The following is a 12,652-nucleotide window of genomic DNA, read 5'->3' on the forward strand; positions in this document are numbered from 1 at the left end:
TGAAGACTTGATTATCTGTAAAGACTTCCATTCTAAGCATTATCTTGCAATTGAGCCTGTGTCTATATATTCCCTGTTTGTGAACCCAACTCTCCATTCACTTGACGAGGGAGCAAATAAACCTGTTGGATTTTAATCTGGTGTTGTGAGTCTTCTTAATGATGGGCTTAGAAGGGCTACATAAAATCCAGTCCCAAGTGTGGTAGGAAGTTCACAGGCATGGACCTGTTGGACCAAATGTTCTATTTGTGTTCTATAAATGCTCCCTATCACTGAGAATTTCAATTCATAAAATTACCTTACTATGTGAAAAATAAACTCTGATTGACCCCAACAATTATGTTCAAGGATGATAAAGATTATTCAAACTGTAACTGCCCCAAGAAGTATTTTAACAATTCTTTTACAATTCAACTGTTCAGCTCAAAAAATCCCCACATTTATATTTCTGCAGTATGTAATGGCATCATACTCTTGTCTGCGTGTCCACTGATCTCTAATGAGCAGTGCCATAGATTGGGTGGCGCAGTGACAGAGTGGTTAGCACTGCTCCCTCACAGTGCCAGGGACATGCGTTCGATTCCCAGCTTGAGTCATTGTGCAGACTTCGTACAGACATTCTCCCAGTGTCAGTATGGGTTTCCTCCAGGTGCTCTGGTTTTCTCCCACGAAAGACGTGCTGGTTAGGTGCGTTGGCCATGCTAAATTCTCTGTGTACCCGAACAGGCGCTGGAGCGGGGTGACGAGGAGATTTTCACAGTAACTTCATTGCAGTGTTAATATAAGCCTACTTGTGACACTAATAAATAAACTTTGAACTTTAATTTAAGCTTGTCTAAGATATAAAAATGAAACTGCCACGAGTTACATTTTACCAAGGGTTTTGAATCATACTTATTTAAAAATATTTTAAAAAAAGGGAAATCAATTGTATTTGAAATCAGTCCAGATTCTGCAGTAAGTGGCAAACTATGGGATTCAACATTCATCCCATTTACAATTGTCCCTGCTCTTCCACTCTGATTATTAGAGAGTGAAACTAGTGCTTCACAAGCTACAGGGAAACAGTCTGAAAAAGTGAGCAACAGTGTTTCACCCTCCCTCCACCGGCCCAATGCCAATCAGATTGAAGAACCCTTACCGAGTAGCGCAGATTCTAAACCAGGAAGTAAATGTTGGAATATGTGATTCAATGTCAAGTCAGGTACGGAAAAAAGAAATAAAGAGTGAAAAAAAAGGATTAAGAGAAAAACAGATGAAAGAGACAGAGAAAATTAAAAATATACTTTTTTATTCATTCATAGGATATGGGTGCTGCTGGCTGGCCAGCATTTATTGCCCATCCTTATTTCCCCTTAAGAAGGTGGTGGTGAGCTGACTTCTGGAAACGTGGTAAGAAGTCTCACAACACCAGGTTAAAGTCCAACAGGTTTATTTAGTAGCAAAAGCCACAAGCTTTCGGGAGTGGGGCATTCTGATCACAAACAGAACTCTCCACTCACCTGACGAAGGGTCAGAGGCCTGAAAGCTAGTGGCTTTTGCTACCAAATAAACCTGTTGGACTTTAACCTGGTGTTATGAAACTTCTTACTGTGTTTACCCCAGTCCAACGCCAGCATCTCCACTTCTTGAAACATTGCAGTCCAGATGCTTTGGGTTGACTCACAATGCCTTATTCTGCTTATTTCATTTTTGAAACTGTCCAACTACAACCAAAATAAAAGTAAAGTTTATTTATTAGTCACAAGTAAGGCTTACATTAGCACTGCAATAAAGTTACTGTGAAATTCCTCTAGTTGCCACATTCCAGCACCTATTTGGGTCAATGCAACTAACCAGCACGTCTTTCAGACCGTGGGAGGAAACCCGAGCACTCGGAGGAAACCCACGTGGACATGGGGAGAATGTGCAAACTCCACACAGACAGTGACCCAAGCCAGGAATCATGTCCAGGTTCGTGGTGCTGCGAGGCAGCAGTGCTAGCCACTGTGCCACCCTCAATATTTAAGGGATGAGAATCCACACTTGTAAAAGTTAATTTTCATTGCTGAAGCCTATAATTAAGACAGATCGCAAGGTTAAAAATCTAATTTACACTTGAATAGGCAAGCCTTAATGCCTTTAGGGTGTCTAGTGGATTCTTAATGCATAAGCACTACAATTTCATGCATTTGAATGTTGCGCCTCCTGAAGAAATATGTTAGAATGAAGCTTATGGGGGAAAAATGCAACACAGACAGCAACTTTCTGTGCTAACCAGCACACTTGCAGATGCCGTGAAGTTGCTGCATGATTTACTCCCCAGTAACCAAGTGAGTGTTGTTAGCCTCATCATTATTCTTACTGCAAAATCCAGGTCAGTGAAACATTCCCAGCAACAGAATTCCGAACTTCTGTAGTTTCAAACTGAGCTTGTTACTCTCTCAAAAACAAAGCAGGAACTTTAATTGATCTGAGCACCTACCAATGGGAATCACAGGAATTCAATAAAACAGACACATTGCACCTTCTAATCATAAAAGGGGTCATTCGTATAAATGAGCATCTTCTCTAATTCAATATGAGTGGTGCCTTGGGGACATGTAAACTTGATAATGTTGCATTCCAGGCATGTCTATCACACACCAAGTGATGTACTTTATCTTTAATAGTTTTACATCTGTAAAAAGGAAGTCGCGTTATTGCATGCAGCCTGACATTTCCAAGCAGTTACAACCAACCTCTGATCAATCTCCACACTTTGTATGCAGCTATAACTACCTAATGGAGATGGTAGCAGGAAGGAACATGTCAGGTTAGTAGGGAGCACCCTGCACTGCTGAAGCCAATCTACCTTTTGGAACTATAGAAGAGATAGACTCGTTATATTCAATTAATATAGCAAGTCTTTACCTCTGTAGATAATATGTAAAGGAATTATGTGAGCCAGTCAAATGAAGCACATATTGTTGCTGAGGAGGTGGGAAGTAAAACATTAATATTTTGCTTTGATTTGAGGTAATGTAAACCTGACATTAAATCTATATTAGTGTTGTGGGGGACTTCTTTGAATTATCTGTAACTCTCGTGACTTGCCTGGGCTTGCAACATCTCACTTACTGTCCCGTCTGGAGACAATACACATCTCTTCAACTTATGCTTAATGCTATCTCCACGCACATTGTCTGCACCTTTAAGACTTGATTAGCTGTAAAGATTCGCATTCTAATCAGTGTTCTGTAAACTGTGTGTACCTTTATATATTTTTATGTTTGTATACCTTTTTATGTTTGTGATGAGAATTCCCACTCACCTGACGAAGGGGCAAACCCCGAAAGCTAGTGGCATTTACTACCAAATAAACCTGTTGGACTTTAACCTGATGTTGTGAGACTTCTTAAAGGGAACTATCCCAGGTAAATCTCTGAAGCAGCACTTTCCTCTAATACAGCTCTCACAGAGCAAGCATTCTAATCCACCTCTCTCCTATACGTCGCAGTTACACACTGTTTATGCAGTTAGTCAGTACACGGAACATTGTAGAAAATTCCAATCTTGTCTGCATAGGTGTATTATTAAACCTTCACCCAAAAGCAGGACTGTTATCTCCTCCTAGTTAGAGACTACCTGTTCTTCTTACAAGTAAACAGTCTTGTCGGCAAGTTCTGCTAATCTTGGGTCTTTGAGGGTTGTAAAGTTCACTGGGCTAGCAAAGCATTAAAATAACCTGTGTTCTTTTATTTTGATGCAGGGGTGTTAGACCCATTCTCCCACTTTTATTAAATCTATTCATTTAGCCTAATATCGGAAAATTCCTAATTCTAACATCCTGGTGTCAAGAAAATGTAAAGTAAAATTTATTTATTAGTTACAAGTAAGGCTTACATTAACACTGCAATGAAGTTACTGTGAAATTCCCCTTGCCACCACACTCTGATGCCTGTTCAGGTCAATGCGCCTAACTAGCACATCTTTCAGAATGTGGGAGGAAACTGGAGCAGAGACAAAGAGAACGTGCAAACTCCACACAGACAGTGACCCAAGCCGGGAATTGAACCTGGCATTTGAAACTGCAGTGCTGACCACTGTGCCACCATACCACCCCATACAACATGAAGCATTAGCATTCTGATGCAAACTCAATAAAAACCTTCATTGTAGAAACATAGGAGAGTGAGTTACCTCTATTTAAATGATTTCAGTTACCTTCTCCGAAGACTTGGAGTTTTCTGTGGTTTGGAAAGTGGGTGGAGAGGTGCTGAATTTGAAAGAGCCAGATTGTTTGTAGCTGGTGTTCTTCTTCTTGATCGGATCAAAAGGTCTAAATCCCAGAGACACAGAACCCATAACATTCATGAATGTGGATGATGCGTCGTCACATGAACTAATGATTGCCTTTGCTACATCGCCAGTCTCATGTCGATCAAGAGTACCTACCAGGGTTAAGCACATTGGAAATAGAAAGATGAGGCATTTTTACACCAACAACTCTTGCTTACTTTCTTCCCACTGTACATTTCTATTGGAACATCTTTTTGGGCACACAGATTGACTAGGTCCAGAGGCTATTAATACTCAATAATAAAAATGCCTATAGTATTAAAGAAATGCCACCAATGAGCTAACAAGTCTTTCATATCATGCCAGGAGCTTATGTCATGGATGCATGTGAAGTGGGAGATTTTGAAAGGCTCTATTTCCTATGCAGCCAGTACAGTTCAGGAATTTGGGTTATAATGTCACAACTCCATCTACCTCTGTTACAGTGTGCACTACTTGTGAGGATCTGCACTAGGAAATTTCACACTAAATCTATACCTGATTGTAATTAGATCTTAATAGTCGTTACATTGTATTTTCACTAAATAAAATCCAACTTCCTTTTCTTTTCTCATCTGGCCACAGAATAGACAACAGGTCCCATTTCTGACTAACAAAATAGATTTATAAGTTGCTCTTATTCTTCAGGCTATGGAACACCTTCTGGGCAGCAACTTATGGATTTCATGTTATTCCATGCATGTGTGGGCTCCCAGAGCTACAGGAATAATGACACTGAACGCTGACAGTTTCACTGTCATTACCACTGCAAAAATCCAGGCCATAATCTTCTCTTTTGTTACATTCAGTAACCATTGATTTGTCCTGGAGCTAAATAGCATGCATTCATTTGATTGCAATGGTACGTGATTTCCTCATTAAACTCCTTAACAAAGTTTGCAGAAACCTAAAAAAAACATAATCGGACCGCTGCTTTCTTACTAAAGCTGATCACAGCAGGAATCTTGGGTGCATTATTGGGGCAAAGTATAAGGAGCTCTGCCTCTGCAAGTTTCAATATTGTACGTGTCCTGGCAAATATCATCACCCTTTCCCAACCTCAACATCCTTCACCACAATGAGTACAGACATAAAAAGGGAATTATTGGTGCACCAAATGGATGTTATCACAGATTTTTTAATGGTCAGCTCAAAAATGCTTGTACTGGAGCCCTGGGAACGAGTCAGATGCATTAAACAATAATGGACATCATTGTTGGATGCAACGTGTATCTTTGTTGGCCGTGCATCATTGGTGAATTTAAGGAGATAACTTACACAAGAGGTAGAATTGGAAAGAAAATGCTGGCAGTGTTATTGCTCAATAAACATTTCCTAAGACACACTCCTAAATCTCATAAAATTTTAATGCTCCAATTTATAGTGATTCTCCACTTCAGCGTTATATTCTTCTGCCACCCCACCGGAGAGAAAAAAAAACTTGTGTTATTTATAGTTCAGTGGCCCCATAAATAGTGTACTCTCCAGGCTCAGACAATTGGGCCATCATGTCACACACACTGTCACCGATCTCCAGTGAAAGTTGTCAAGAGATAAAATTGTAACATTATTGTTTAATAATTTATATGCTTAATGAATTTAACAGCTACTGCCACTTTGCAATTTACATATTCTTCCTATTGGCTAATTTTATCTTTTGCATTCCTCACAACTGAGAAGCAGCTCACTTTACGTTGACACCATTTGGCGATGGTAAAAGTTAACCTGATCACAGAAGAGCATAAACATGGAACAAGGGCCATCCGCAGGTGGGTTATAAACAGTGCATGTCAGCTGGTACTGCACAGCGCTCTGGACAGGCAGCAGCTCAAGCACTGTGTCCACTTCCGGTCACTGATCCACATGGGAAACATTCGAGATTCAAATAGTGGCACAAAGAAGAATCCATAGAATTAGAGGACTGAGCTCTGAGCAAATTTTGCAGCCTCAACAGCCATCATTGCCTCAAGCAGGAAGTTCACTGGACTGATTTCTACAATGAAAGGATTGTCCTATGAGGAGCACTGGAATAAATTTGGCCTACATTCCCTAAAATTTACAAAGATGAGAGGTGATCCCAATGAAACTTACAAAGCTGCTAAGGATAAAAGCTAAATACTGCGGATCTGTGAATCTGAAACAAAAACAGAAACTACTGGAAAATCTCAGCAGGTCTGACAACATCTGTGGAGAGAGAATAGAGCCAACGTTTTGAGTCTGGGTTGACCCTTTGTCAGAGCTCAAAGTTCTTCATGGGTAGATTCTGTGAGGATGTTTCCCCTGACTGCAGAATCTGGAACAAGAGCTCAAAGACTCAGGCAAGACATTGAACATTGAGGACTAAGATGAGGAGAAATCTCTTCATTTAAAGGCGTATAGACTTTTGGAATTGTCTACACTAGAAGATAATCAATGGGTATATTCAAGATAGAGATCGGTAAACTTTTGGACCTTAAGGGGATTAAAGGATATGGGAAAGTGCAGGGGAGTGGCGTTCAGGTAAGAGATCAGCCATGATTGTATCAAATGGGAGAGCACAGGCTAATGGCCTACACCTGTTCCTATTTCATACATTCCTCAGTTAAGATAAAATAACTTCGATGCAAGTCTGAAGCAACAGACAGCAGAAATAGAATTTACCGTACCACAATGAAAACAGTTCGAATTCAAATCAACACCCATTAACAAACCTTTCTTTGTCTTTAGTAGTAAGGATTAGGATGTCAGGAAGTTGATATAATAGGATTGAAAAGTATAATCAGTGGTATTTCAGTTCTTTTTCAGCAACTTCTTAAAAGATTCAATCAGGGAAAACAATGAGGAAAACCAAATTCTGGCAAATATTCCAAATCATTATCAAAGTTATAGGGAGAGATTGGCCAGGCTAGGATTTCATTCCTTAGAACATAGGAGAATGAGAAGTGACCTTATTGAGGTGTATAAAATCATGAGGGACATAGTTAAAATGACTGCACAGAGTCTTTATCCCCAGGGGAGTAGAAAATTAGGGGGCAGAGGTTTAAGATGAGGGCAAAGAACCTGAGGAGCAACTTCTTCACGCAGAGGGTGGTGTGTATATGGAATGAGCTGCCAGAGAAAGTGGCTGAGGCAGGCTCAATAGTAACATTTAAGAGCATTTGGGTAAGTACATGGATGGGAAAGGGTTTGAGAGATATGGACCAAATGTGGGCATTTGGGACCAATTAGAAGGGCACCATGATCGGCATGGACTGGTTGGGCCGAAGGGTCTGTTTCCATGCTAAATTGCTCTATGACTCTATGCAATTGCCAAAATAAAAAATACCTCAGATACACGGATGATAAAAGAATTGGTCAGAAAAACTGAGCAAGTATAAACAACTGAAGGTTCCAAATCCCATGATTCAGTATTTTTGCTTTATAAAATATACATTTCCAAAATGTTTAAGGTTATAAATGTACATTTTAATTCTAGCAATGAATACAAATGTACAAAATAACTGCTCACAATCATACAGCGAGAAACAGTCCATTGGTTCCTTGTTATAAATTGGAAATTTAATTTTGCCAATTTCTAACGAGTCTCCCAGCGGATTCATGTGAGCTGTCAACGCTGAGTTGATGAGTGAGCAAACATGTTCAAAGTTGACATAAGGAGGGTCTATAGCCAAAGGATGAAACAGTGATTCAGTTACAAACTGTCTAAGATCAGGACTTGACAAATAATGGCTTGGATTTTACGACTGCCAGCGAATGAGCAGCGATTGCTATTCTGATTACAGGTTACCCGGCTTCTGAAATCTTGGTGAGCTTTGTCACTGTGATTTACAGTTCTCAGTCAAAGCAGTACAGCACCTACAGGGATCCCGTAACCATGTGAAGGTGGCAAATAATATGGCCTCTCTTTAACCAATTAGATAGAAGAATCATTACAGAGCCAGACAGGTTCCGTTCCTTTCTGGAGTGTGATTTCCAAACGAGGTTCTGGGGTTATCTTAAATATTGTGATCGTGGGTTGGGTGAGATGTGGCTCATGTTGGGTTGGCGGGTGTGGGGGGGGTCATTGGGCGATTGCTGGGGCGCAATCAGAGGGAGAGAAACATTCCTACTCCTCTTGGCCTACAAACATTGCTGAAAAAGTAATTAACCTCATATATGTTTGGCTTTAACTGCTGGAGTTGCCATAATGTGGAGATGCCAGCGTTGGACTGGGGTGGGCACAGTAAGCAGTTTCACAACACCAGGTTAAAGTCCAACAGGTTTGTTTGGTGGGCATGAACTTTTGGAGCGCTGTTCCTTCATCATCACCTGATGAAGGAGCAGCGCTCTGAAAGCATGCGCTACCAAATAAACCTGTTGGACTTTAACCTGGAGTTGCCATAGTCCAGGACAATTTTAAATTTGACTTGAGTGGGTTCAAGACAAGTTGAGCTTGGGCTTGAGATTTTTTGTGGTTTTTACCTTCTACCAGGCATGGACCCACTGGTTTTTGGGGTTAAATAACCTTCAGAGTCAAAACCAAGGGATGCAAGTTAAAATATGAGTTTCCAGAAGGAAACCTAATCTGCCAGGCTGGATAGGGAAATAAAAAGATAGAAAGAAAGGGGCAATTAAGTGACTGTGGGAGGAAACCGGAGCACCTGGAGGAAACTCATGCAGACACAGGGAGAACATGCAAACTCCAAACTCACCCAAGGGCAGAATCGAACTGGAGTCCCTGGCACTGAGGCAGCATTCCTAACCACTGTGCCACCATGCCACCCGTGGTTTAGCTCAGTTTATTTATTAATGTCACAAGTAGGTTTACATCGACACGCAATGAAGTTACTGTGAAAATCCTCTAGTCACCAGATGGCAGGTACACAGAGTGAGAATTTAGCGCAGCCAATACACCTAACCAGTCTTTAGGAGGGAAGCGGAGCACCCAGAGGAAATCTACACAGACGTGAGGAGAATATGCAGACTCCATACAGAGAGTTACCCAGGGCCGGATCTGAACCTGGGTCCCTGACACTGTGGGGCAAAAGTGCTAACCAATGTGCCACCCATGGGGTATGTGACACGGTGCACTCATACATGAGAGGGATATTACAGTAAACTTTCTGCAAGAATCAATGCTTTCAAGTTTTCAGCCTGGATTGACTTCTCTGCCATTCAGAAATTTGCACAGGTTCCAAAGTAGTTCATTACCGACAACAGTAAGTAGTTATTGAGTAATGCCAGAATTAAATTTACACAGCCGGAAAACCATACACATTATTCACTGAGAGCAAGGGACTGAGCCAGCTTAAGCTTTGTGTGTAAAATATACACCTTAGAAAGCTGTACAAATTGGCAAGCTTTGGCTCAAGTGGAGGAAGCTGGTTTTGATGTTTTCTGTTCATATTCAGCCTTAGGCATCAAATCAGCAAGCAGCTACTGGACCCCTTTGAAGAATTTACTGCTCACAAGCCACTGCTTGAAAGGGCCCGTTGAAAGGTATTCATTGCTGACATTTTCTATCGAAACAAACAGGATGATATCACAAGGACAGTTTAATGTAATCAGTTCTCATTTAACAATGGGCTACACTAGCACGCTCAGGGAGTGGCGCATCAGACGTTAAACTGAGGCTCCGTCTGCTCTCTCCAATCAACGGAAAGGACCCCCACGGTGTTAACCCGAAAAAGGACAGGGAAATTCTCCCTGGTGCCCTAGAGGATATCAACCAGCATTGCTAAAAGGTGTCCAAAGATGTAGGTGCATTGGCCATGCTAAATTGACCCTAGCGTCAGGCGACTGGCAGGGTAAATGCATGGGGTTCCAAGAATAGGATTTTGGTGGGATTGTGGTAGATATAGACTCGATGGGCCAAATGGCCTCTTTCTGAACTGTAGGGATTCTATGAAAACAGATAATTCATTCACTGTCTCATGCAATTTGTGGGATCTTGCTGTGCAAAAATTAGCTGCTACATTTCCAGCCTTAGCCACACTTCAACAGTAGTTAATTGGCTCTTAAGCTCAGTGACACATCCTGAGGGAATGCTGCATAACTCGAAGTCTTCACATCGTTTATTTTTCTTAATGTAATTTTAAAATGTACATATTCTCTAACCTTCCCCTTTTTGATTCCTGATGTTCAATATTTTCAGTATTAATCCCAGCCAAGTCAACATTGGCAAACCTTAAACAGAATGTGTGACAAAGCAACAACATTTTGTCGATAATTAATCTTCACCTGTAACTAATGTTAATATATTCATGTGCAGCGTTAGGAGAGACATGTCCATAACTCTCCTGAAGACAACCTCTACAATGAAGCTGAAATAACTCCACAGAGGCCAGTGTCCCTTCACCAGATTCTCTTTATTTACAAAATTATCTCCAGTCCTAAGAGTGCTTCAGGTACAAAGTCAGAATCTAGAGTGTCTGTGGACCTGACACTCCTCAGAGTACTCACACTTAAGACTCCCTGTTTAGGCAGGCAAGCGTTACCTCAATCACAGAGCTCATTCTTGAAGAGGCCAACCTCATGGGACTCATTGAGGTCATTACAGTAGCCAAATCATTGAGGATGCAGTGAGAGGACTGATTTGCACATCTTTACATCGTAGCTGAACCAATTCTATCCTCATCCAAACAAACAGCTCATTTCTATCCTCGCAGCAATGAAGACAATGTGGTACCTTCACTAACGTGCTAGGGATTGACTTTCTTGTCCGTTTGGCTCACTGTTACATTGGGTAGTTGTAAATTTTTTGCATTTATATGTTCGCACTTCCCAGATCTTTGCTTGCACCTGAGCGCTCAAGTACTGAAGAAAGGTTTCATTCGTGTTTTTAGGTTGGGCCCAGTTTTCTACTCAAACAAAATGCTTTGAAAGCTAGTTACACGCCATTTTCACTACTATTGTGTGAAAGGGTAGGTGTAAAAGGAACATTGTTAGACGCACATTATGTTTGGCTAGTTCAATTTTGTTCTAAATGGATTCAAACTCATTCATAGCAACATTCTCCAAAGACTGAATAATGTTCAGTACCAATCAGACACTGCAGCAGTCTGTGTCCGTATGCAGCAAGCAACATTCACTCTTGGGCTGATTGGTGGCATGTAATACTTTCATAAATGATATAATAATCATAGAAACCCTACAGTACAGAAAGAGGCCATTCTGCCCATCAAGTCTGTGCTGACCACAATCCCACCCAAGCCCTACCCAGATATCCCTCCATATATTTTACCCACTCATCCCTCTAACCTATGCATCTCAGGACACCAAGGGGCAATTTTTAGCATGGCCAATCAACCTAACCCGCACATCTTTGGATTGTGGGAGGAAACTGAAGTACCCGGAGGAAAGCCACGCAGACACAAGGAGAATGTGTGAACTCCACACAGACGGTGACCCAAGCCAGGAATCAAACCCAGGTCCCTGGAGCTGTGAAGCAGCAGTGCTAACCACTGTGCTACCGTGCCGCCCAATTACTTCATGGGGTGTGGGCATTGCTGATGAGGCCAGAACTTATTGCCCAAATCTAATTGCCCTCGAGATGTTTGTGATGAGCTGCTTTCTTAAATCACTGCAGTCCATGTGGTGTACGTAGTGCTGCTAATATTTCTACCACACAAGTCCCAGACAATGACCATCTCCAACACAGAGAATCTAATCATGCCCCCCTTGACATTCATTGGCACTACCTTCACTGAATTCCCCACTATCAATATCCTGGGGTTACTACTGACGAAAAACTGAACTGGATCAGCCATATAAATACAAAGGCAAGTTCAAGGGGTCGAGTGCCTAAATCCTGCTCTTAATTCATACCTTCCTAAGAGTAGGTCGGGGCTGGGAATTCTGAGGAAAGAAACTCAACTCCTAATTCCCTGAAGTCTGTCCACCATCCGTAAGGCACACGTCAGGAGTGTGGTGGAATACTCTTCACTTGCCTGGACGGATGCAACTTCAACAACACTCAAAAGGCCTGACACACACAAACCAGGAGCAGCATCAAGGGATATGGGGTGAAAGGAGGATGTTGAATTTGATGATCACAGGCATGGCAAGCAATAAAGAAAGCAAATGGTATGTGTGCATTCTTAGGAAGAGGATTTGAGTATAGGAATAGGGATGTTTTACTGCAGTTGCATAGGCACTGGTGAGGCCATACCCGAAATATTATGTGCAATTTTGGTATCTGAGGAAGGATCTAAACTCCAGTGAACACAATCCTAATCAATTTAGTCTCCCCTCATATGACAGACATGCTATCCCAGGAATCAGCCTGGTAAATCGTCCCTCTATAGCATGGGTCGGGAACAGATGCGCATATCCCAGAGCCAGTGAACAGTCGCAGGCCAGACCATGCTGGAAACCTACAGGAAGGCAGGTAAAT

General features: G+C 41.6%; 1 protein-coding gene across 1 annotated transcript in view; it reads right to left on the reverse strand.

Moving 5' to 3' along the window:
• LOC145359645 (WD repeat-containing protein 72-like) overlaps nucleotides 1–12,652 on the reverse strand; it is a 263,829-nt gene that overhangs the window by 159,442 nt on the left and 91,735 nt on the right. Inside the window, exon 14 of the mRNA XM_080214356.1 lies at nucleotides 4,186–4,412. Coding sequence (XP_080070482.1) covers nucleotides 4,186–4,412 — 227 coding nt within the window. The remainder of the gene's footprint in view (nucleotides 1–4,185; nucleotides 4,413–12,652) is intronic.

Source organism: Carcharhinus amblyrhynchos, chromosome 28 (assembly GCF_965287045.1).
Source record: "Carcharhinus amblyrhynchos chromosome 28, sCarAmb.v2.hapA, whole genome shotgun sequence".
Lineage (NCBI taxonomy): Eukaryota > Metazoa > Chordata > Chondrichthyes > Carcharhiniformes > Carcharhinidae > Carcharhinus > Carcharhinus amblyrhynchos.